This window comes from Antechinus flavipes, chromosome 4 (assembly GCF_016432865.1).
Source record: "Antechinus flavipes isolate AdamAnt ecotype Samford, QLD, Australia chromosome 4, AdamAnt_v2, whole genome shotgun sequence".
Classification (NCBI taxonomy): domain Eukaryota; kingdom Metazoa; phylum Chordata; class Mammalia; order Dasyuromorphia; family Dasyuridae; genus Antechinus; species Antechinus flavipes.
The window spans coordinates 312,637,231-312,665,210 of NC_067401.1; the positions used below are offsets into that span (position 1 = coordinate 312,637,231).

The 27,980-nt window shown below is 33.4% G+C and overlaps 1 protein-coding gene across 1 annotated transcript in view; it reads left to right on the forward strand.

Moving 5' to 3' along the window:
- LAMA2 (laminin subunit alpha 2) overlaps window positions 1-27,980 on the forward strand; it is a 770,763-nt gene that overhangs the window by 639,842 nt on the left and 102,941 nt on the right. The window contains exons 38-41 of the mRNA XM_051997719.1: window positions 2,945-3,155; window positions 13,340-13,456; window positions 14,148-14,311; window positions 15,451-15,589. Of these exons, the coding sequence (XP_051853679.1) occupies window positions 2,945-3,155; window positions 13,340-13,456; window positions 14,148-14,311; window positions 15,451-15,589 (631 nt within the window). The remainder of the gene's footprint in view (window positions 1-2,944; window positions 3,156-13,339; window positions 13,457-14,147; window positions 14,312-15,450; window positions 15,590-27,980) is intronic.

The following is a 27,980-nucleotide window of genomic DNA, read 5'->3' on the forward strand; positions in this document are numbered from 1 at the left end:
CATTAGTCCTACCAATATCAAACCCAAATTCCTACTGGGTGACCTTCCCAGACCTCTGCTCCTCAAGACTTTTCAGGTAGGATGGTTTGAATTCCCTCTCTGGATTCCTAGATACCTAAATCAATAAGGGAGTAAACTTTCAGATCAAAGATTCTACTCCATTCTCTAAGAACAGAAAAGGATGAAAGAATAGCTGGTAAAGAAAATCCAGAAAGTTTCCTGCATTCTCCCCAGTTTCTCTCAGAAATGACATTAAATAAAACCTCTAAATGGATTCTGCAATGGAAGAATCTAGAAAAAGACAGAGTGAAACAATTTTATAGCTTAGAAGAACTTCAGGAAAGTCTTTTTCACTTGGGGAAAAGGAGAATACAACTTGGCAGGAACAGTGTTGAAGAAAGCCAACAGGAAGCTCTTAGACACCACACAAATCAACAAATGAAGTCCTCGCAGTCCTAGCTCAGTAGATCAGTGACATAGCAGACTAGCTGTAAAACCTACAGCTCCTGTGCAGAAGGCAAACTGCCAATTTTGCCCCTGCAAAATAGACACAATTAAACCAGATCTCCCCAGTGAAGTGGACAAGATACCTAGCACAGAAAGTCAATGATCAGGACCCTGATCCTTAGCACAAGAAATAAGATGTAGGAAAATATACAGATAATAATCACAACTGTGAATGTAAATGGAATGAATTTTCCCATAGAAACAAAAGCAAACAGCAGAGTGGATTAAAAACCAGAGCTATACAATATATTGTTTACAAGAAACACATTTGAATCAGAAGGCTACATACAGCAAAAGTAAATAGAGCATAATATATTATGTTTCTGTTGAGGTGGGAAAAAAATCAGGGTAGCAATCCTGATCTCAAAGCAAAAGCAAAAATAGATCCAATTTAAATAAACAAGGAAGAAAACTACATCTTGCTAAAAGGTAATATATGCAATGAAGTAATAACATACTAAACACATATAAAGTATCTCTTTTTAATAGGGGAAAGAGACAAACACAAACATAATTGTTTAATATTCCAAGTTTAGCAAACACTATTTTGATTTTATCAAAGACACTAAAAAGTATTAGAAACATTGATTAACATAAAAATGGAAAAGAATCCCCATGTGCAAAAATGCTTTAGCATCCTTTTTTGTAGTGGCAAGGAACTGGAAATGGAGTAGATGCTCACTAGTTGGGGAAGGCTGAATAAATTATGGTATATGAATGTAATGAAATTATTATTGTCTCATAAGAAATGATGATAGATTATTTTTCAGTTAAAGATTGGAATTCAATCAAACATTAGAGTCTTTTATCCTTTCTCAAGAATCTGCAATGGGCATCGCACAATGGGAGTTTCTCAAATAAAGCACAGTTCCTGTCCTTGTAGAGCTTACATTCTGTTAGAGGGCTGACAACTAAAAATATCAGTAGTATATGATAAGTGTATTAGACAGAATCAAATAAAGCTCTGTGAAGTTCAAGGGAAGGGTCATTACTGATCAGGGCAAGGAAGAATCATGGAAAAAGCCAATACTTAAGTTAAACTTTAAAAGATAAATAAGAATTCAATAGGTAATAAAAACAGGGCATGCCTAACAGAAACAATAATATGAGCAAAGGAAGGGAAAGAAATAAGCGTGTATTAAGCACCCACTAGGAGCCAGATATTGTGCTATGCCTATAGCAAATATTATTTCACTACAACCCTGGGAGGGAGATTCTATTATTATATCCATTTTACAACTGGAGAAACTGAGGCAGACAAAGGTTAAGTGATTTACCTAGAGTGACACAAATAGAAAGTGGCTAAGGTTAGATTTAAACTCGATTCTTCCTGACTCTAGATCCTGTGCTCTGATCTAAATGCCTAAAACCATGTGGAAGAGTGCAAGAAATTCTTGGAAGGGTCAGAGAGTAATCTCAAGTAGTTGAATCACATATGTATATGTCCATAGGACAATATAAATATTAGAATAGATGAAGAATAAGAATATGTTAAGGATAAAAGGATTATAGATTTAGAAGCCTGTAGAGTGAATCGTACTGAGATAAGTACCTTGTCCAAAGTCATATAGGGTTAAAGTAAATTTTAAGCCCAGATTTTAGGACTTCAAATTCTCTCATTAATCAGTGTAAGAGACTTAGCAGGTAGGTCTTGGAGAATCAATATTTTGAGATTCATAAAGCCCAAGAGACTTTCAGAGAACCCAGGTTCCCCATATTATACATTCTGCCATTCTGGCACTATCATGTGATTGTTACTAGACAATAATGTATTGGCTGCACAAAATCTTTCTTATGCAAAGCTCCAACTTTTCAAATTTATATTTTCTTCTGAGATAAGATGTATGTTTGCTAAGCCACAGAGACAGAAAGTGTGTAGCTATGATTGGGTTAGGTATAATAAAATCAGATGAGACAAGAAAAAGAGTAGGAATGAGTCACAATAATAATACCCAACTAGCTGAGAAAGTAGCTTGTCAGACTTCTGTTTAGAGATAGCTTCAAATCAGGCATATCAATATTCAGTCCCTTTCATTCAGACTAATGGTGAAGTGTTCCAAGGGTCTCATTATGGTGAATGAGGTGATGTTTTTTGACAAGTGAAGTGATTCATAAGACTTATTTCATCAGCTTGATTCGTAGAATGAGTGTAAAAAAAAAAAAGCATCTCACTTCCAAAATCATCATATACAACTGATAAGGACTAAAGAATTCTATTTTTAATTCTCATAAAAAAATGGATTGTGATTTTTCAAGTACCAATTTTCTAATTGCTTTAGTAACAGGGAATCTGCTTAGTACCGCTTTCCATACTTGCTTTGCTTTTTTTCCTTGTTTCCTTTTTAATTTTGGTATTTCTTTTGCACATGATTTGATGCAACAAAAACACTTTCAGTGCTGAAGTGGGCTTGTGACTTGCTCTTTGGTGTGATTCCAGAGCTGCTGAAGCTCTTCTGAGGAAAGTAAAGAAGTTGTTTGGAGAATCTCGGGGCAAAAATGAAGAGTTGGAAAAAGAGCTCAGGGACAAACTGACTGATTATAAAAGCAAAGTAGATGATGCCCAGGACCTGTTGAGAGAAGCAACTGAAAAAATCAAAGAGGCTGATCGCTTAACTGAAACAAACCAAAAAAACATGACTACTCTGGAGGTAAGTCCCAAATGAGAGTATCAGACCAAAACTTGGGACAACTGGGGATGAGGGAAAAACCAGAGATAGAGTTCAAGAATTGAGGCGATAGAACTAGTTAATAGGTTCTTAACAAAAACCTCAGGCATACAAAGTCCAAAAAGGGTATTTGGGATAGAGCCAAGATTAGGAGTAGGCAAAAACAAAAAAGCAAAAACACCACAATATAGTGAGAGAAACATTTAAGAGATAAGTAACAAGGAACATTTAAAATTGCTTTTTTTTAAGTGCATATATATTGAATGCCAAGGAACTCCACTAACTTTGGCACATAAGTATTTAATTTGTTAAGATGCAGTGAAATTCAAAAGCTCTGTGACAGAATAATATAAATTGAAGACTACTTGCCATCTAGGGGAGGGGGTGGAGGAAGGGAAAGCAAAAGTCAGAACAGAAGTGAGTGCAAGGGATAATGTTGTTAAAAAAATTACCCAGGCATATATTCTATCAATAAAAAGTTATAATTATTAAAAAAAAATTATATACATTGGAAGTTGGGAGGGTAAGGCTAACAATTTTCTGTTTTTACCTAAAGTACACAAATGCCTTTTTTTAGTAGAGAAAAGAGGTAAATAATGTTCTTTTTAAATATTTCCCCATGTTTTAGATCTTGTCTTGTTAAAATGTTAAAGTTTAATGTGGTGTATTTGAAATAAAATTTAATGGATTATTAGGATATAGACCTAAGTTTGCCAATAAGTAGCCACTACATGACCTTAGACAAGTCACTCAATTAGTAAAATACTCTACAACATATCCAATATTTTCCTCTAGGTCTCATGAAAATGCAGATGTACCTAATTAATATCATTTTATTTTTCATGCTTGTCAAATGGTCTACTTCTTATTCCAGTAATATATGTCTCTGATGGTATCCTTTGTAGGGTATTTCTCTTAAACAGTTATTCAGAAATGATATATAGCTAACCTGCTTATATCTGATATGCACCTTCCCATTACCCTTTGGAAATCCACAATTTTAATTCTTTAGAAAGTATGATATTCTATAACAAATTACTTGATCTCTCAGGGAGAGAGGTAGAAGAAGGAGAGAGGCGAGAATATTAAACTCAAATTTTTCAATTAATGTCAAAAATTATTTTTATATATAATTGGAAAGATTATATTCAATATTCAAAAGAATTTAAAGAAGAAAGTATGGTATTCCATGAATCTCAACACTGTAGCAACTTCAGAAGAATATTGATATTAAAAGGATAAAACTGGTTGTCCCAAAGTATATCAAATTTGGGTTTACCTCATTACCCATGGGCTATGTATGTTCAATATACATGTACTGATACACATTTTATATAGGTTGTATATACACTGTATGTATTATCCATCTAATCTATTGCTGTAAAAATCTGGAAAATAGACATCATTCCTCCACTTTGGGCTATTTTTTTCCCAATAGAATTAAGCATACCTAGTTTTATTTCCACTGCTCAGCTTATATGCTGTATCCAAGCTCACCAAATTTTCATTGCTACATTCTATGGCCTTGAGTACTCATACTTCTTGATCTGAAATTGTTGACTCCCTCACCTTTTAGATACTCTTTTACCCCTTGGTTTTCAGGATGCTAATTTGTTCTACTTCTCTTCCCATCATCTGAACTATCCTCATTGTTCCTTACTGGATCATTTTCTATTTCTTACTCTTTATGTATGAGTGTACTCCAAGATTTTGTACTGAACCCTTTCTCTTTGCTTTATTATCTCATCAGCTTCTGCATTGTAATGACCGCGTATTTAAAATCAGCCGGAGTCAGGAATTCAGGTTAAGGGGAAAATCTTCAATATTTATTGAAGTGAAGAGGTGAATAAAGATTGCGATAGCAAATATAGGCAGCTGCGACAGGAAGCCAGCTAAGAGAGAGAGACGCGAGCCGAGCCAACCGTGGCAATGGCAATCCCAAAAGTCTCTCCTCCCCTTCCTTTTCCACTCCCCTGCCTCCACCCACCAAAATCGTCATTTCCTATACAACACATCAGGACTTGCACAAAGAGTGGGTGGGGGCCATTCTTTCTCCAAGCTTATATATTAATAGAGTATGGTCCAATTACTATTTAGCCTCATGTGCTTGGGACCTCAGTGCATCAACTCAAGCCTCAGCCCAATACACTGCATAGTCCACTATTATTTCTATGCAGTTTTACAGAATTATCCTTCATTCTTTCTCCCACGTTTCCATTAGTTTCATCTCTACTTTCATGTTCTTTTGCTAACTCAAAACTTAACACACTTAAAAAAGAACTGATAATCTTTCAATCTAAATTTTTGTTTCCTTCTAACTTCCCCATTTCTATCAAGGGCACAATCATAGTTCCAATCGTCTAGGTTCATAATATAAGAGCAACCCATAGCTTTTCATTGTTAGTCAAACCCCAAATCCGACTCAGTTGCCAACTCTTATTGATTATATCTCTTCATTATCTACATTCCTTTCATTATAGATTTTTTCTTCTTATTTATTTTTTGTCCTTCCAGTTTCAATCTTAAATTCCTTTGGGAAAATCAAGCCTGATTAGGTCTCTTATCAAGCTTCTTTATAAACTTTTTCTCCACTGTTCTTATTCTTGTTTATTTTTTGAAGTAATGTTATAATCTTTCACCATTCCCCTTTATAAGATTTTATCAGCAAGCATACATAAATTTGTGTGAATTTTAGCTACTATATTTTCCTCTTTGGCAACAATATGGAGTAAGCTGGCTGAGACAGTTCCAACATCTTTTGCTCTCCTTATTGTGGCAATTGATTTATATCAATTAAACTTTCTGGGGAAATGATGATAGTCTGTATTGTTGCCTGTTCTTTTATCCATTTCAATTTTTTGAGTTTCTGAAAATTGTTTAAATAATTGAATGAATGACTCCAAATTCCTCCCCAAATTTTCTGCAAATATTTTATTTTTTCTTATAATTTTATTGATTTTGGTTTTAGTGACAGTTATCTGATTCAGAAATTATAAAAGGAAATTATAACTTTCAGTTTGTTAAAATAATTTTCAGGTTTTGCTATATTATTTGGTGCTCTTTATGTCCAACATTTTATCCTAGCCCTCTTCTCAAAGAAAGTATTATGAAATATTGGCCTGAATTTAGTTTTGGCTTCTCTTATTTCTTACTCCCAAATTGTAGTAGAGTTCTTCCCCTTTGTTCACCCTCACTTGAAGCAGAATAAAGTGCCTGGGGCTCTTTCCAGAGATCTGACATCTAAAGAATACAATTCTTTCCCTCCAACTCTAAACCTCATGCATAGTGGTCCCCTCCTAGTCTTCACTGCTTGAACCTGATTTCTCACCCAGCCCATTATGATGATCCACTGTCATCATAATTCCCTTTTAATAAACCTATATCCCACTCTCCAATTTCTAAATGCTGAACTCTCTGACAGTTAAGTCATCTAATCTTCTATCAACTTATATAACCTGTGATCTAACTGTCATGAGGTAATCTTGGATAATCCTCTAGCTACCTTCTCAATTTGTTCCAAAGTGAAATAAATTATAGGTACAGTTACTTACTAAAAACATTGAATAATGAAGTATATATTGACTTGGGAAATTTCCTATCAAGTTCTAGATTTTTTTAGCCTCATTCTCCACAACAAATGTTAGAGCCTAAGATACCATTATCTTCCAAGAGCATATCACAACCAAAAAATGAAACTCAAAAGTCATTCAAGATTGGTATCTCAATTAACTTTTTTCTCATATGAAGTGGCCTGCTCAGAGCTCTATTACCTCACCTTTCATGACTGATTGTTTTTAGATAGGCAGAAAAAAAATGTACATACTTCTCTCCTCATATAAAACATCTTTCATCCTGATTTGAGTCTGCAATATTGAGTCAATTTCTCTACTCCAGTACCTGATAACCAATATAGCCATTTGAGTTCACATGAGGGTGAACATATTACCTATACTGAAAAAAGCCCATTGGATACACAGGTTTATAAGTAATTCTGTGAGACAACCTTTCCCTTAGAGATAAACCTGCTTCCCACTAATCTGATAATGAATCCTAAATCTTTTATAGCATACAATTTCACTTTCAACCCCAACCTTGAACTCTAGCCTATTTGTTTTTCTCAGTTTTCCTCTGGATCAGCAGAAAAAGAAGAGAAAAAAGATTTGATTTCTGAAGTGTTCCTTTAAAGGTTTATCTTTGTGAAAAGTCTGAGGAATGGAGGACAGATTTTTTCACTTCCTAGAATTTGCAGCCCTTATCAGTTTGGAATTTGGGCTGTCATGCTTGACAGTGTTTATGAGAAAAGAAAGAAAAGCATCTTGTAAAATGAGATTTGCTCTTCAGTTGTATTAGCTATGGAGCAGCACGATTTATCCAGTTCTATCCATAGTATAGTATCAACTTCTCAAGGCTTCCTCTTTCTTTTTTTTAATGTATCAGACTAAAGAATTAACATTATATTGTGGAAGGTATAATAATTTTAAAAATAGTTTAAGAAGAGTAATTCTGTGCCAGCAAATAGTCACTTCATTCAATACAAGTTACTGCTTTCTGAACCTAGAAAGCTTCACAATGTCTTCATCCACCGTCTGTGAAGTTCATCATTAAAACCATATATTCACTATCCAAGTTAAAAGGATGGCCTTTGTATGTTTTTTTTTCCAAATTATGTGTCCATATTATTGCCAGGAAGGATAGAAGCAATGAATAGAGTACTGAGCCTCAAATCAAGAATTCAGAAAGACCTAAGTTCAAATTTAACCTAAGTGACTTTACCTTCTTTTTGCTTTCAGTTTTCCCCACTACAAAATGCTAATAATAACAACACCTACCCAGCAAGAATATTGTAAGAATCAAATGAGATAATAATGGTAAAGCTCAGTGTTTGACATATAGTAAGAGCTATAAATGCTAGCTATAACTATCATCATTATTATTATCAATATTATTAGTATAATTTGTTCTGCTCTCTAGAAAGAAGATGATTAGTAATAGTCAGTGTAATGAAAATAAGAACAGCTGATATTTAGAATAATACTTTAAGGTTTACAAAGCTTTTTTTGCAAAACAATTTACAAATATTATCTCATGTGATCCTCATGGGAGGAAAGTGCTATTATAAGTTCATTTTGGGAGCCATTAGAAGTTGTCACTTGGCCAGAGTCATACAACCTATAAAATGTCTGAAGCAGAATTTAACTCAGATCTTTGTGATTTTAGATCTAGAGTTTGATCTATTGCAACACCTATCTGCCTGCTACCTAATAAATACAACCTAATAAATAGACATTTATTAAGTGCCTACTATGTATTAGGATACAAAAATATGCAAAAAAAAAGTCCTGTCCTCAAGCAGCTTACAATATAATAGGGAAGATAACATGTAAGTAAATATATATAAAAGGTAAATACAAATAATTAAAAAGGAAAGACAATGGAATTAAAGAAAAGTTAAAGAAGGCCAAGTAGAAATTTAGATGGAACTTAAAAGAAAATAAGAGTTCAGTAATCAGAAGGGAGGAGTTTTCTTAACAATAAAATAGGGATAATAGGAGTACAGAGTTATTGTAAAGTACTTAGTATAGTAGGTATTACATAAATGCTTATTCCCTTCCCTTTTTTTTTAGTTTAAAAATATTTCAATTTGTAAAAAAATCCTTTTACTTGTCTCTAATAAAACCATTGCTTTGTGTCTCCAATGGTTTCTTCTTTTTGTTTAATTAAAATATCCCTCCTCTCCATAGGAAAACTATTATTTCATTCTATTCATTTGTTTTGATTTTTTTTTAATTTGTATTGCTGAACCATAATATAAGGTATGGATCCAACCTACCCATCTTTTTATGGGGAAGGAGGGAAGAGTGAAGCTATCTAGTCTTCATTGAACTGTGCGAGTCCCTTTGCCAATGTTTTTAAGTGTATAAATTCAGAAAGTTTACAGATAAGCAAAATAAAGTGGTTACTCACTCACCAAGATAACACGAGGTAAGTAGAAGATCCCAAAATTTCAACTCCACATCAGTATTACAGAATCACCATTCAATTAGTTTCATTTCTACTAACTTCCTTTTAGCTTATATTTGTCATATGATAGTATTACAAACTTTGTCAAATGCTTTGCTGAAATCCAGGAATGTCAAATTTTTGGATTTCATTCTGGCCAAAAAGAACACTGGAGTGATCTTGACAAAATTATGCTAATGACCATTATTCTAGTGAACATTTACCTCCTCTTTTAAAATATTTATATTACCTCTTTAATGATATATTCCAGAGTTTTTCTAAGAAGAGACTCAAACCAATCAACCTATAGTTTAAAAGATTCAATCCCATAGTTTTTTTTTTTCAAATTGAAGCAGCACCTAACTATCTTAAGTCTATTACTTAACATGAATATTATCCATGATTTTTCAAAAGTGAAAATTATCCATGATGGTTCAGAATCATATTCAAAAGTTTTTGTTAAATAAATATACTACTTGTGTGATAGAAATAAAGGATATATAAGAATCCCTTCTAACTGCTAAATGGTAAGTGTTAAAGCTAGCACTCAAAGTGACATCTTCTTCAGGGGTCTTCTAGTCTGATATTTTTGAGAGAAACCCTTCCAATTCTTTCCCCATCATGTTTCCACTACACAAATAATGTGATGTAAGCAAGTATTATATAAATATAAATGAGAGGTCTCCACAAAGTTCTATGAGGAAATTTAAGGAGGTAAGGCTCACTTTAACCTTGGTGGAGTGGAAAGATCAAGGAAAGCCCTTTTTGAAGAAGGTACCACCTGAGTTGAACCTTTTAGGAAGAGAGCATTCAGTAGACTGAAATGAAAAGGAATTCCATTCCATGTGTGTGTGAAGGGTGATATGAACAAAGATACAAGTGTGAGAGGGGACAAAATGGTGACTAGTTCAGTTTGCCTGGAATATAGAATATATATAAAGGAGAACAGAATGAAATGTGGCTAGAAAGATAAGTTGGTGTCAGATTTTTTAAGGCCTTGAGCATCATGAGAAATTTATAGTTTACTTCCTTGGCAAGGGGAGAACTGCTGAAGATTTTTGAGTAGAGAAGTAAATTGGATCAGATACCTTTGGAAATTCCCAAATCCGGTTTGCTCTTCTATTCAAGATAAATTCCACCAGTGCCTAAAAGTTATGATTTAGGAACCATTAGAATCTACACTAATTTACTTACCATTCAGTCAGTGCATATTTGTTTTTTGTTTTGTTTTTTTTTGCTTTGGCAATAAAAAGTAATCTATTATAGAAGTTTATACAGATCCCAGAGGTGATTCATTTAGAACTGCTATTGAAGCTTGGTTCATTATTATGTTAAGAGACCATAATATCTGTGACATTGTGTCTAACACCCAGATGGTTATAATCTTCACCCTTAAATTTTTATAATATTCTAAATTATTATGATTCACACTAACACAACTAACTATATTTACAAAAATTAATTTCTAAACTCCCAGATACTATACAGCATATGAATATGGTAAGTGGAAGGTATTTTTAATACAAGGTAAGAAAAAGATTGGAAAATCTGAAAACGAATTTCCTTAGACAAAGTCTTAGAAAGGTAACATACAGAGGTGTCATGAAGCTCAAATGAGATAATAGATATAGAGCACTTTACAAATCTTAAAGCACAATGTAAAGGCCATTTATTATTATTATTATTGTTATCAATATTACTATTAGTTTATGGTCACCAGCACCACCCCAATCTAGATATGACTTTATTCCCCAAGCCTTCTATTGCACTTCTGCTATTTTCCAAGCAATGTTTATAGAGCAATACAGGAAAGTGCTGCTAAATGTTCAACAACCAAGCTGGGCAAGGAGAAAAAAAGAGGGAAATGTATGCATATGCATTTTAATTTAATTTTCATTATTAACATTTTTCATAAGCCATGACTAATTTTTGAGAATTTCCTTAGACAGTCTTAGAAAGGTAACATACAGAGGTGTCATGAAGCTCAAATGAGATAATAGATGTAGAGCACTTTACAAATCTTAAAGCACAATGCAAATGCCAGTTATTATTATTATTATTATCAATATTACTATTAGCCTATGTCACCACCCCCCTAGTGTAGATATGACTTTATTCCCTGAGCCTTCTATTGCACTTCTGCTATCTTCCAAGCAATGTTTATAGAGCAATACAGGAAAGTGCTGCTAAGTGTTCAACAACCAAGCTGGGCAAGGAGAAAAAAAGAGGAAAATGTATGTATATGCATTTTAATTTAATTTTCATTATTAATACTTTTCATAAGCCATGACTCATTTTTGAGCTAGTTTTTGAGATATGAGTGCTCACACTGAAAATTTAACAATCAGCTCCATTATATCCTGGTTATATGTGGATCATCATAACAGTTTTATGTGGACTGGTTCAGCAGGTACAATGTTGTTAGGGAGTAGAGGTGGGAGGGGCAAGGCAAGGGGAAGAAGATTTACTATGGAAGAAGGTTGAATGCAATGGACTTTGGCTAGCACAGTGTTTTACACATGATTCATATAATATGGCATGGTAAGAAAAAGCGCTATATTTGTAGCCATTAGTCCTTGATTCAAATCTCGGTTCTACTACATGCTAACTATGTTACTTGAAGAAATCATTTAACCCTTTTAAAAGCCAAATTCATTCATTTGTAAAATGATGGGGTTGATCCCTAAAAATTACTTGTAAGTCCAGATCTTGATTCTATTTTTCGCAATTTAGTTAAAATCAAGTGATTGAATTGGATCAAAGACGTCTAGGAATAATCTTTCTTTTAAAGAGTGGTAGAGATGGCAGAAAGTATGTACTTAAAGATCTCAGAAAATGCATTCTATAAATGTCTTAAGAGACTTCTTTGAAGAATTCAGGAGGGAGCCATACCTGGACTACTACAGAGACATTATCTGAGTTTCTTCAACCTGACAGTTGAAGTAAGAAACTCTGGTAAAACAATGTATATGCAGGACATGACCTATCCATCATATCCTTCACTGTAACTCCATATAACTATTATATACTATGACACCACTGATCTCTTCACCTAAAGTGAACTTTGTTTAATGACCCTGTAATTATTAATATCAAGAGAGACAGAAAAACATGCTAACCATTGTCATGACGTAGGTCCATCACAAAGTCTGATTTAAAGGAAAGCAATGGACAGCTCACATCTTACATTGTTATTCATATCAGGTAAAAAGAATATGAGGAATGTCTTCAGTAAACATGGATAGAATACATATGTATCCCTGGCAGGATTGTCATGGGATAATGAAATTACAGAATCAGTAAAGTATATAAAACATAACAGAATATTCCCTATAATTTAATCAACAATCATTTAATCAAAATGCATTTATTAAGTATCAACTATATGCTAGGATCTGGGGTTATAAATACAAAATAAAAAAAAAACATACCTACCTTCAAGAAGTTTACATTTTATAAGGTCAGGCCATTATTACTAACAAGACAGTAATCATGTAATCCAGAAGATTCCAAAAGTCTTAATGCAATGTTAAGCTTTTAATTCTATTCCTTACCATGATTTATTGTAAATAAGTTTTATTTTTAATTATTAACATAAAGGCTATTCATTTTAAAGCTTAAACTTATGCTAAGAGTTTGGGGATACTCTGTATTCAGATATAGATGGCAAGGGCCTGGTTCCAATAGGTAATTGAGTCACTTTTGAAACCCAAGTTTCCTAATTTCAACTCAATAACTTCTTTCCTTCAAGCAAGTCTAAATCCTTAGCAAGTTATGCAGAATTTCTGAACACTTGAATAATTTGAACCAGTGATGAGTTTTCTTACTGGGGTGATTCAAGTGGAAACTAGGTGATTACTCAGAGGGTACATTATAGAAAAGATCATTTTTCAATTATTAATTAGCTGAATTAAATGATCTCTAAGGTACCAACCAACCCTGAGATTCTCCTAATTCTGATGACCTCATCATGAGGAGGGAATATTGCCAAGGTGACCACAGCAATGGATGGGATACCAGCCACATTAGGATGTTTCTAACTCTTATAGACAAAAATTTGCTCATACATCTCAAGGAAAAAAAAAAGAAATAATGATAATGGTCTTTGATGTGACCTTTACCGCAGGCAGTTGACATTTTGATATTTCCTTCTGATTTTAACATAGAAAAAGAGACAAGCTGTTGAAAGTGGCAAACAAGAAGCTGAAAACACATTAAAAGAGGCCAATGACATACTTGATGAAGCCCACCATCTTGCTGATGAAATCAACTCTGTGATAGATGTGAGTATTCTATAAGACCCAAAAGATTTTCAAGCACATGGTAAGACTGGCACAACCTCTAGAAAACATCAGAATTTAATTATCTATATTCTATACTTTTACCTATATTGCCCTAAACTCAAAGAAATTCAACATCTTTTTTTTCTTCCAGTCGTGTTTTATATTGATCCATTGATACAATATTTACATTGTTACATGGCATTACTACTCTACTTGAAGGTGACGGTACATACATGTGCATGCACACACACACACACACACAGTCCAGATTCTCTCTTCCACACAAGTAAGGGATATATCATTTAAAATATGATTTTTATAATCTGTATTCTGTACCATACATGGCATTGAATGGCATTGAGGAAGAGAAATGTAAGCAGATAAGACCTTATTTAGCTAAATATCATGTAGTACATTGTATGTGTATATATATATGTGAATATATAAACTAAAATTTTTATACATGTATACTTTACAAATAACACCTTTGGAGAGTTAACTTTTTATGGAACTTTGCTTAATTTTCCATTTTTTTTCATTAAATTGGTGCTTTAACATTTAGTCCCTTTTTAATTCAATTGGCATTTAATGAAAGGTAATTTTATATCCCTCCCCAAAAAAATACTGAATGAGTGATTAGGTTTAATCTTAATTGCTTAAAGTTTCTCCTCTCCTCTCCTCTTCATAATAGCTTGTTAAAGACATTCAGAAAAAGTTGCCAGAAACATCTGAAGAACTTAAGGATAAAACAGATGATCTGTCCCAAAAAATTAAAAGTAGAAGACTTCCAGAGAAGGTGGTGCAGGCTGAAGACCATGCAGCCCAGCTGAATGAATCATCTGCAGTGCTAGATGGGTATGTTAGCTATTGTTGAAGATTTCTAGGTACATTTATTGTTCTCAAATGCCTTGCCTGATGAAAAGAGTAGAAAGTTGCTTTCAAAGTTTGATTGCTATAATTATGAGCACACAAGCCACATATCCTTGCTGTGGTACATAATTAGTCAGGTCTGGACAAAGCTGTATGGAGCAGCATCAAAAGTCTCAGTTGAAAGTGGATGCAAATTTGGTTTGGGTAGGGGGTGTACATAGCCTTTGGCTAAATTTAGAAAAAAAAATTTTTTTGCTCAGCATTCGAAAGCACAGTGGCTGTCTGATTACCATTTAAAATAATAAAAATCACATATCCTCACTGAAGTCAGTTTTCTTTTTGCAGTTATATGGTAGTATATTTTTTAAAGTGTGGCTTTTGAAATGTGACTGTATAGATAAAGAATAACTTGAGAATTTTCAGCATAGAAAGAAGTATTATCCAATCCCATGATGCTTCTTTCAAACATTTGAAGGTAGACATTTGGAAGACCCCAACTGGGTATTTATTTTTCTTATTTTAACAATAGAGACAGCAAGTCATTTCATTGGTATAGGAAACTTCTAGATGGAAAAAAGTTCTTATCTACTAGAGCAAATCAGTAGCTTCTCTGAAATTTGTAGTCTTAAGAAGCTGCCTGAAACTCTAAGAGACTAATGCTGGCCCCTTATCACATAATCAGTATGTGTCAGCAGTGGAGTTTGGGAATGGGCTTTCTTGGTATCAAGATTGAGCACCATCCAGTCCTTTTCCCTTGTCTTGTAACACAAGGAAAACATCTTAACACATAAATTCTTTCTGCATTAGAACAAGCTTACTTCATATATTACCTAAAATCTAATCTAGTTTGTGTTATATGCAACATGATCAACATATATGTTTAAAAAATGTTTAAATAAAATTATATTATTTTGAAGTATTTTTAAAGGAATGCCAAGCTGATTTATGTAAGATGATGTATCTAGCTGTGAAATTATATACTAAATTTAATTATATACCTCTTCCCATGATTTGGCATTTCAGCAATTAATGCTTATTGGCAGTAATCAATGACAAGCTCTGTGGTAAACATTCTACTCAGTAACTATTTTCTTTTCGATTGCCTCTTGGGACCATTCAAATAGGATCCTTGAAGAAGCTAAAAACATCTCCTTCAATGCTACTGCAGCCTTCAAAGCTTATAGCAACATCAAAGACTACATTGATGAGGCTGAAAGGGTTGCCAAGGAAGCCAAAGGTCATGCAAATGAAGCAACACAACTGGTAAGAAAAATCAGCATTTATGCAAAATAACTCAAGTTTAAATGAGCTATAATTTTAAAAAAATTAATTGAATTGCTTGTCTAGAATAGCAAACTGAATTTGTATTTTCTCAATCATCTTTTTTTTTATATGGAAGGAGTCAGTTCTGAGTACAGCTGTGCATGTAATCCAAACTACTCTTTTCTACCTTGTGTCCATAAGTTAGAGCCTAAATGGCCCTCTATTATTATTACTTTTAACCTCTCTCATCTGCCTCACTGGATGGGTTCTTGGGACAAAGAAAAGAAAGTTAGAGATGAAGAACAATGCAAGGTATAACATCATTAATGACATTATCAACATCATATACTAAGAAAGGTCATTTGTGAAACAATATTCTCTCTAGCAGTCACAGAAAAATCAATATTATAGGAAGTATTATACAAAGAGGAAGGAATTTTTTTTAAATAATTATATCATATATCATGCATCCAAATAAGTTCTGCAAAGAAGTCATCTTGAGAAGCTGTACATTTATTCCATTTATGCTTTCATAATACAAACTCTGCGATTAATCTCCCAAAACCCTATACATACTGGAAAACTGGATCTCCAGAGTTCAGCTACTTTTTCCCCCTTAAGAATAAAGCCAGACACCAATTGGTGTGAATAATGAATCCCCTGAAGTAGATATATTGTTCAAATTTGCACTGCATATTTCCATTTCACTGAAACCAATTACCATATTTTACATAATGATAACTTAAAATAATGAAAATTTGAATGTATGCTACTATTTCATGGGATTTATTTTTTGCACTAATCAGAGTTTAGCTATAACCTTATAAGGAGTTGAGTGGAGGGCAAAGAAGTTCTAATATAATTGTTCGTGAACCCCACATTGTGTGCTTCCCCATTAATTACCAATTGATATCAATTATCCAGCTATAATTAATTCCTATAAATAGATATTTATGAATATACCATAGAAATAACAGTTGGTAACAAACATTCCCCTGAACTAGGGCCATATTCTCCCATAAGTACAAAAAATATCCATTGGTAAATGGGCTCAAGCTTAGAAGATCTATGTGACAAAAGCAGAATTAATATCTCCTGCTTATTGGAAGTTCATTTCTCCTTTTGTGGAAATCTCATGAAGTTTTCATTATATATAGTGTAGCTTTCTGCTGGATTTCTTATAGGGCCTTACATACTTTTTCCTATTTGTATCTAATATGTCTTAGATTCCTCATATATAGATGTTGCTATTAGTCAGTGTTGTTTTAGGAACTCTGCCAATAAGTCCCAACTCTTTCAAACTTTCTAAGTTCATCAGGTTTTCCTTTGGTTAAAAAAGCAGAATATATAAAGGTTCCCTTGTCTCTACCTCCATCTCATCCTCAAACGTTTTCTCTCTGGAGATTGGCTGAAACTTTCTCCTTTTAATCTAGACTGTGACTTGAATGATGCGTATCAGATCAGTTCCCCATATACTTCCTATGTAGCATCTTTTGTTTCATCTAATGTTTTTAATTCTTTCCAAACTTATTAAGTACTTTTCATAACTAGTTTAACCACCACCACCACCAAGTCACCCCCTGTTTCTGGATCTTAGAGTGAGAAGAGGTAAAATATAAGGAATCTAGAAAGGTAAAAAGATTCAGTTTACAAAAAGATTTAAGAGTTAAACTAGAATTTCTATTGGATTCTGGAAGTGAATAGGAGACCACTAGTTTACTGAGTAAATGGAGTAACATGGTCAGATGTATATCATAAGAAAATCACTTTGGTAACTGAGTGGAACACAGAATAGAGAGAAAAAGTGAAGGATAGAATAGAGAATACATGTTTTAATAAGGTCAATTAGATATCTATCACAATAATTCATCCCTGAGGTGATTAGCAGCTATATTAGGGTGACAGTGTGAGAAAAGAAAAAAAGAAGAAAGATGTTTTAAAGATGGAAATGGTAAGATATTTGAAGAGACTCAATATGTAGAATAAAGTAATGAGTTAAGGATGATACCAAGGTTACAAATCAATGTAACTGGAATGATGGTGGTAACCTTAATAATAATAAGAAAATCTGGGGGGAAATATAATGAGTTCTGATTTAAACATGTTGAATTTGAGATCCTATCTAGTTAGAAATGTTCAAAAGGCAGTGATGTGTGATTAGAGCTCAAGGGAGAGACTAGGGCTATATATTTAAATCTTGAAGTCATCTGCATAGGTGTAATAATTGAACCTATGGGAGCTGATGAAATCATCTAATGAAATAGGATAGAAAGAAAAGAGAAGAGAGTTCAGAGACTTGAGGGATATGGTTACTGAGCATGATAAGGAGAAAATCAAGCAAAGTAGACTAAAGAATGATCAGACAATAAAAGGACAACTCAATAAGAATGTTCTAGTGCTTTTGCTATCTCGTTTTCCTTCTGTGTTTGTCTTTGTCTCTGTTTCTTGTTCTTTAACAAACATACACACACAAACATATATATATATATACACACATACATAAATATACTAGGAAGATTTGGCACTTTATGATCATTAGTGCCTACTATATTCCAGGCACTATGTTAAGTACCAGGGGAACAAATAAGAAAAAGAAAGACAGTCCCTTCTCTCAAAAAGCTTACAATCTAAGGGTTAAAACAATATACAAAAGGAAGGTGATGGGGGTGGGGAGAATACCTGGTGATTCCTGATATGATGACATCTTATTTAGCAGCATTGAAACTAAGCAGAATTGTAGCTGTATGGTAGTGTTATGGTTGGGGAGATAGTTTGAGGACAGATTATGAAGAGTTTCAAGTGACAGAGAAGTTATATTTGCTGCAGAAGTAATTAGGAAGCACTGGAGCTTATTGACTAGGTCATATCTTCATGTGAGAAAAATAACTATTATCCCTGTGGAGGTTGGACTGAAGAAATCTATAATTAAAACCATAAGGGGATATATCACTAATCAAAATAAGCAAATGGAAAGTAGATAATGATGTCAGAAACCACATTATTGAGGGTTTAAAAACAAATGACAGAGATGACATAAAGTACCTGTTTATAGGTAGGCAGCTAGGTATTGCAGTGAATAGAGTTCTGGCCTGGAATGAGGAAGATCTAAATTTAAATCTGACCTCAAACACTTACTGTGCCACTGGGTAAGACACTTAACCCTTTGCCTCAGTTTCCTCATCTATAAAGTGAGCTAGAAAAGAAAATGGCAAATTAATAACTTTTCGAAGAAATCCTCAATTTCATCACAAAAATTGGATACAATTGAAATAACTGACCATCACCAACAATAACAAACAAGTTTCTCAAGTTTAACAAAATTCAGGGGAAGACTGCTTTATTAGCTAGTAAGGAAAGACAGATTAAGTAAGGGATTTTTAAGGTTGAAAAAGTTGCAGATAATCAGCCAACAGATAGGATACTGAAGATTAGGAAAAGAGTCACAATTTTAGTGGGGTTAAGTTTCTAAAGAAAATAGGACAGGGTATCCATGTTGGAGCATGTAGATTGGCTTTAGCAAAGAGAAGGGCTACTTTTTCATTTGAGATAAAGACAAAAGGGAAATAATAGAGGAAGATGTATTGCAAAAGTGATTTAAGTTGAGGAGCAGGGGAAAAGAAGCTCCTAGTGAATAGCCTTGACTTTTTCTGCATCAAATATGAAAAAGGGTCTTCAGCACAAGTTCCATGCGAAGTTTGAGGAAAGATATAAAAATGTTTGAAATGACTACTGTGTTGTGTGGTATAGTGAAGCCTCTGTAGAAACTTTCCACTATTCAAGCATTCTTTCATAATAAATGTTTCTTTTTTTAAAGTTAATTTTGTGTCATCAATCTAACAGTTAATCATTTGCTTGAATGAGCCAAAATCTCTGACTTTTTGACATTTTCATTGATCTTCAGATGATTGGACAACTGCAACATGCATCATTATAAACATCTCCCCAGTTTGTTTCAAGCCTTATATTCCAGTCTGAATCTCATTGCCCAGCATTGTACTTCATTCCCCTAAGTTTCTTTTTACATACATTTCTTTTAAATTCTAAAATGAGAAATTAATTCCTGCCACTAAATGAACTTTTGGTTTTTATGTGGACATGAAAATTTTGGTCACTGCAGATAGTAAAACACAATTGATTCAAAAGTACTGTTGCTTTAAATTGAGACATTTTACAGTATTTTTCTTAACATTCATTCTCTGCTAGTCCAACAACAAAAGAAAAAAAGAAGCTTTAAATACTTTGTTCCAGATGCTTGTATATATAGTATCAGAAAAGATCAAGAAGTTTCCTGTAACATGTAACATATTTTTAATATTGACTATGGATTCTGTATGTGTTAGGTAGCACTGGTGGGGATAAGGAAAGTCAGAATACAGAAAAACTAGGAGATAAAATCCATCCCCTAACAGAACTTAAAATCTAGTTGGGAACTTACAATTCATGTAAAAATCTCATGTTCTTTCAAAATCCTGCATGGATATTTTAACTGTATTCTGTGACTGGGTCAGTAAGCTCACTGACAGAATTATTACAGAAGTGTTTTGATTATATTCTGTGATCACTGTTACCAATTCCAGTCCTTCAACAAAGTGCTTCACCTGGAATGACTGAAATATTATTCATGTTATCTCTACTGCTTTGAAACAGATGATCTTAAATTGAATGAATGAATAAAAATTAGAGGATCCATTGATTTAATCAACAACCAAAATTAATTTTTGCTACTTTGCAAAAAAAAAAAAAAAAAAAAAAAAAAAAAAGACCATTTGCATCTGCTTCTGTGTCTCTCTGAGTGTCCTGATCTCTGTAGCTCTGTCTTTATCTCTACTTCTGTTTGTGTGTGTGGGTGTGTGTGGGTGTGTATGGGTGTGTGTGTCTGTTTTTATTTCTCCCTGTCTCTCTCTGCCTCTGTATCTCTCTTTGTCAGTCTCTCTTTCTCGCCAAAGGTATTATATAGCCATATAGCCAAGAGAAATATGAAAATTAGAAGAGAGAAGACTTGGAAGCATCTTGCCTACTTAGTATAGTGTCATGCTTATAGCAGCCTCCAGTATCAAGAATCTCAAAATGAAAAAGAGAAAAAAATAATTATTAAAAACAATTAAAACTTGGTTTTTATTATGTTTTTTTTTCTTTCCAAGGGCACTATAAGGAAAAACAATTGTATTTTGCAGATGAATATTTAAACACCTGAATACAAAGTTAGTTAGTAGAAATACTAACAAAAACAATTTGTTTTCTAATGAACAGAATAGATATATTTCCTTAGAGTTTAGTGCATGTAAAAGAATTGCCATTGTAAGATATGTGTGTATACATATACTTGAAAGAAAAATAGAAATTTCACTATTTTTTAAAATTTTACTTTGAATGTCATTATCTAGTTAAATGTATTGAAAAATTATACTTGATAAGAACAAAATAAAGCTATTACTTATGTAAAACTGCAATCCCATGATGTATAAATTTCTATTGTGATTAGAGCTACAAATAAATACAGATATATGGGGAATTAGGAATATTGTGTTCAAAAGCTGAACAATAAAAAAAAAAAAAAGACTTCTAATCCTTTGCGTCTGGCCCAGACAAAGAAGAACATGTATTCAGTGAATTAGAAGGAAAAGATGTACAGTAGTCAAGAAACAATGTAAGCAATTATAGTGTGATAGAAGAAGACATACATTAGGCAGGCAATAAAGCATCCAATTACCACATAGAAAGGGGGAAAGGTTAGATCGTTTGAGAGAGAGAGAAAAAAGAATTAAGCTAGGAAAAACCACAGGAGAGGCAAATGTATAGCAAGGATGACTACAAAGCATAATGAAAATAGCACTTCCAAAGGAGCATCTTATTTTTTCTTTATTTACATGATTGCTAACTTACGCGTACAGGTATATAGCCACAAATGAAACTGAAAGGGAAATATAAGTGAGAAGAATAGTAATTAATTAATTAAGTAGGAAAGGGAGCAAAAAGGCGCAGAGATTGTATATAGTGAAAGTCAGAAAATCTGAGAACCTGAGGGTGAGAACCTGAGAGTTCATCTGGTCCAACTTTATGGTCAGTGGTCATTCAAACACAGCCTGAAGTCCTTTCTTGTGAGAAGGAATCTACTTTTTCCTGTCATCTCATTTTTAGGTAGCTCTAATTATTAGGAAGACTTATTTTTTTTTTATTCCTTTTATGTCAAGACTAAAGGTGCCTTGTTAGAGCCCAGCCATTGCTGCTATTTCTTCCTTAGGCAACCAACATGCTATCATTCTAGATTCACCTACTAGAAATCCACGTGTTTCCTTATATAGAAGAAAGAATCAGGAAGGGAAGAAATATCTTAATTGGTAATTGTGTGGAATAGTTAAATGAGCCAAGCAAAGGATGGAAAAAAAAAAACTAGATATATTCATTATAGAAAAAGAATAGGTATCTGAGAAAACTTGAGAGAAAAAGTTGTAAGAATTTGGGTGAGATATTGATTCTCCATGCTTAAGAGAAGGTAGTTGTATTAATACAAATAATTAGATTATGTGTTCCTTGAAGTCAGGGGCCACTTTTTTGCTTTTGATGGTATCCCCCAGCAAGCAACACAATGCCTAGAATATATTTAGTTAGTGCTTAATGCTTGTTGACTTGTCTTAAAATGTCATATTTATATAACACTCTAGATTTTGCTAAGTTCTTTACATATTTTATATCATATAATCCTCCCAACACCCCTGGGAAGTTGATACTATTATCATTCCCATTTTACAAATAGGAAACAATGTTAAATGACTTGTGGGGATCAGAATATTTAAAACAATATCTGAATTCATTTCTTGCTGACTCCAAGCTGCACTCCAAGTCCAGTGCTTCACTCTGCTATTGTAGCTCTGAAGTAATAGGATAGATAATATTCTTTTTAAGACTATGTAAAGGAAACAGTATATGAACTAGACTTGAGAATCATATGAAATCTTACCCAGCCTTTAATTATCCATTCATTTTCAGTTGTATTTGACTCTGCATGAGCCCACTAAGGTTTTCTTGGAAACAACACTGGAGTAGTTTGCCATTTTCTTCTTTACATATCAGAAAACTAAAGCAAATGTGGTGATCTAACCACTGTCACAGAGCTAGTAAAAGTCTGAGGCCAGATTTAAACTCAAAAAGATGAGTCTTCCTGATTTCAGGTTCAGCACTCTATCCACTGAGCCACCTAGCTGCCTTCTAGTCTTTAATACCCAGCTCAGTTCCCACCCCCTACATGAAACCTGCTCCAACTAATATAGCCCTCATTATCTACTCTCTTCCTCTTTCAGCAATTATTACACTCATATCAACTTCCACAAGTTTAGTACAAATGTATTTTTTCTTTGATAGGTGTTCATTTTTACTCCCCAGTAATCAATCAGCAAGAATTTATTAAACAATCACAATGTGCCAGGTGCTGTGAGAGTATTATAAATACCAAAATTGCAATCTTGAAGACAGGGACCAGGACTTCCCTCTTGATTTCCCAGGAAGTTTAGCACAATGGTGAAACTATAATTATTAATTACTTATTATTATAATATTAGGCATATGACAATGAGAATTTTTACATAATCATAATCCATTTATTAAATGCTGTTTTTTTCTGGTCTTTTAAAAAAGACTATGATTTTTTTTATTGTCTCCCTTTCTTTTCTTTGTTTTTTGAATTTTTATATTCAGATGAAAAAAGCATTTCTAAAACACCCACTCTGGTCCAAACATTATACAGTAAAATTTAAAATTGAGCTAGTATTTTTCAAATCAAAAACTGAGGGCTGACCTGATAAAATATTCCATTTGAAAAGACTCATAAAAGTACATTTTATCATTTTGAAATTTAGACAGACTGTACCACAAAACTAGAATGTATGGTAGTTGTAAGTTATAGTAGGCAATATAAAAATCCATTGTTTTAGATATGAATTCATACAATATGCTCTCCAACCAATCTCCTTTATTGTTTACTTTTTAAAATTGGGTAAGAGTGAACATATTGAATTTTTTAAAAAGCTTATTTTGTCTAGAAAGAACTTTGTAAATATTATCTGAGTACTTATTGCAATTAAATGAGCAAATATGAGTGTCAGCCAAGGCCTAATTCCTAAATCTCATAGCCGGTTTCTCTTTCTCTCTTTGCATTACACCCACGCTTTATCTTTTAGTCCCCAAAGTAAACTGCTTAGTAGTCCCGCAAACAACAATTATTGTTTCCTAATAATAACTCCAATCATCAAAATTAAAATTCTGTGCTGGTGCAGCTTTCATTCTCTAGGTTCTGAAACCAAAGGGAAAAATAATCTGAAATCATAATTGATTTGACAAGTGCATCTGCCTCCAAAACCTGTGAACCATTGCTTCTCAGCCATCTGTAGTTCAATAGCATATCTGAGTATTACAGAATGCATACAATACCAAAACTCAAAAGTCAGGCCTAAATTTCTAAGGAGAATACTAAGGTTTTGAGTTCCCATGAAGCAGTTGTATATTAAACCTTTTTTTTTTTTTTAAAGTCAATTGATGTTTGCCTAGGTTATGTTTCATGTATAATCAACAAGTTGTCCCTTCCTTCATTCAGTACATATCTACTGTCATGAAAACCCGCCTGTGCTCTCTATACTCATATTTCTCCCACATATCACCATCCTGAGCATTCTGTAGTTCAGGTCTTCATTAAAATATTCTCTGCATTAGCCTCCTACTTTCTTCAATTCTAAACTCTTGACTTCAATTTATTCTCCATACTCCAGCCAGATTAATTGTCTTAATGCATATTTCTCTTTCCCTCAATTCAATTCAGGAAACATTAACTTAGATTATGTGACGAATACTATGCTAGGAAAGAGGTATCCAAACACAAAAACAATATAATACTGTTATAATGTATGGATAAAATCAAATAAACCAAAAGCTTTAGTGGTTCCTATCTGCCTAACAGTGCCCAAGCTCTTTAATATGGTATTGAAGACTCTCCCTTGCCATTCCCCTCAAACAACATGGCTTTCATGTATTCTTCACTTTAGCTGGAATGTATTTTTATCACCCAATTTTGTGTCTCTTTTCATCTCTAAGGCCCCAGAAAGAATAAGTATAGAAGGAAGCTAGTAGGAATTTATTACCAATATCTAGTATTTCAACTGGATTGTTTGAAATTATGCTTACTTCCCTTGTACCCAACCTACAAAAGTCAGTAAGCTGATGATATGAAGGATAAGGAAGACAAACCACTCACTTTTTCAAGCATTTAAATATAGAACTTATTACCTCTTTACTTTATTCCAGTGATAAATCACCTTTCTATAAGCAATCCCCACCTTCCATACACTCTCCAACTCCTTCTCAATTTGGACAAGAGCCAGTAACTACTTATAATAACCAACATGTTTATAATGCTTTAAAGATTATGAAGTACTTCATATACCCTATGAAGATAGAAATCACAGGTATTATTGTCTCCATTTTAAAGTTGGAAAAAACCCTAAGTTTCAGAGAGATTTGGGTGACTTCCACGTGGTTTCACAGCTAGTAAGCATCAGGAGCAAGACTAGATTCCAAATCTTCTTGACATCAAATTCATCACCCGATCCACTATGCAACCGTAATTCTCTGACTTTCCCTAAATTAAACAAGAACCATATTCAGTTATCAAAACTTCATTCCAAATAGCCTACTTCCATTCCCCAATTATATATCATACCTTTGTCCATGACATCCTATACCCATAATATCCCCTATATCTCAGACTAATAAAATGCTACCTATAATACAAGACAAATGACGCCCTCATTCCTGAATTATTCCCTCAGAAAAGTTCTTCCATCCAATTAACTGTCATAGTTTCTTATTTTATGCTTATGATGCTCTGCCTTGTTTTGCATTTATCTGTAAATGTATTTTACCCTATTCGATTTTAAGCTTCTTACTGGTAGGGTTCATGATCCTGTCTACCACTAATAGAGTTTTGTAATAAATTAATCTAATTTAGTCAAGCCTGGCCTTGACATTGTAAAACCCTCACAATAAGGCCCTTCAGGCCTCTATACAACCTGACTGCCTTTTGTCATATTGTTTTAACTAATGTGTTTTCAAGAACCAATTAATGATGTTAAATGGGCTATGCCTGCATTCTAATTCAAATAATAAACTCTCAGAGTCTTGTACTTAACTTCCTGGTTCTCAGTTTTCTCATCCATCAAAGGAGGAGGTTTCATTACAAGCCCTCTGAAGTCCCCTTTCTATATTCCTATTAATGATTCTGGGATCCCACCTTAAATCTGCAGATGCCCTAACTTCTCACACTGCTGCAGGAGCTGGTCTTGGCAGTTTGGATCACTCCTAAGAGTAGCAGACAGCTTCTGAGAATCTGAAGGATTGTCCCAATCAATGTCTTTAATGACTTTAGTAAATCCCAACCATCAAAAAAACTAATCTTCCCCAGCTGGGAGAACAGAGTCTCTTCTGATATTTTCTTTTTTTTTCTTCAAGACTTTGTTTCAAATTAAACACTCAGAAGCAAAAATCAAAACAAAACAAAACAAAAAACCAACCCATGTTTTTCATAATTACTTTGTCTCCTTCACATATCAAAAAGTGTGACACATGAGAGAAGTGTAGGATTTCTTCCCTCCTCTCAACTTTCCTTCCAATAATCCTGTTTTTTAACTTTAATCAGAATTTAATAAAACAAACATTTCCACAGAATAGGACATTTTTAAAAGATGAATACACATGAAACTGCAAATCTATTATGTACAAATTGCTATTCCTTTCATATCTATATCTATATTATATCTATGTCTATATCTATATATTATGTACCTTTGAGTTTTTTTCTTTTTTCCCTTCTTTCTTCCCTCTCATGTCTGACATTAGACACAAATAAAAAAGAAAGGAAGGAAGGAAGAAGGAAGGAAGGAAGGAAAAAGGAAGGAAGGAAGGAAGGAAGGAAGGAAGGAAGGAAGGAAGGAAGGAAGGAAGGAAGGAAGGAAGGAAAGAAGGAAGGAAGGAAGGAAGGAAGGAAAGAAGGAAGGAAGGAAGGAAGGAAGGAAGGAAGGGTGGGTGGATGGGTGGATAGATAGACACACACACACATGCATACACACATATGTAAAAATCATTCTATACATACTTCTTTTTATCAGTTTTTTCCCTGAAGATAGCATCTGCTTTCATAGATCCTTTATTTTAAGTTAATTTAAGTTAATCTTAGGATTTATAATAGTCAAAATGACTTGATTGCTCACTGCTGTTCTTAAACCAATATTACTGTTATTGTGACATTGTCTTGGTTCTCTTGGTTCACTTCACTCTTAAAAATCTTACTCTCCAATTTATTCTGAAGGCTACCACAGATTGGCAAAGGATTGAAATATTTCAACTGCTTTTAAGTGTACTTTCTTACAGTATAATTCTTTTCTTCTAAGAATCTATTTTTATTTATACACCATCTGCCAGAACACTTTTTTAACAAACACGTGGCACATTTCCAATTCAATCCAGTTCAGTAAAGACTTATGTGATGGAAATAAAACAATCCTAACCCTAAAGAAGTTTACATTTTGGGGGTGTATACAATATATATATAAACATGTATGTAAATGTAAGATAATTTGAGAAAAGTAGAAAGACTTGCTAGGGAGATCTAAAAAGGAGTTCTTAGAAAGTCATCTTTTCCTTTTAAATGTGCTTTATACATACGTATATATGTATACATTATATATACATTATACATACGTATATATGTATACATTATATATGTGTGTGTGTGTGTGTGTGTGTGTGTGTGTGTGTGTGTGTGTGTGTAACCCATCAGAATACTTGGTACTTTTCCAGTTCATCCCCAGATATTTAAAATAACAACAACAAAAACCAACTCTTGCTTCTTGCCTTTGAAAACTTTGATTTTCCTAAGCACATAATCTGTAAGTAAATAAATAATCAGAGAAATAAGGATTGACTAACAATGAGAAAGATCAGGAAAGGCTTTGCAACACAGCATTAAAATTAAGCCTTGAAACTAAAGATTTTATCAGGTAAAAATGAGCTGGAAGGGACTGCTCCAGTAAGATTTAGGGAGTACAGTTCAATGATGATTTTGAGAGAGAATCTATGTAGACAAGAAGAAGAAGAGTAATGTAAAATAAGCCTAGAAAAAAAAAAGAATCTAGAGAGAGGCTTTAAATGCTAAACTGAGTTTTATTATATTCTAGAGGCAATATAAATCTACTAAATAGTTGCCAGGTCTTTCTTGTTTAAACAGAGGAGTGATAGTTAGATCTGTGCTGTAGGAAGATTATTTGACGTAGAGGTTGAATTTTCAAGGTTGAAGACTGAAAACAGGAAAACCAGTTAAAAAATCTCCTGTAATAATCTATGTTGGTTA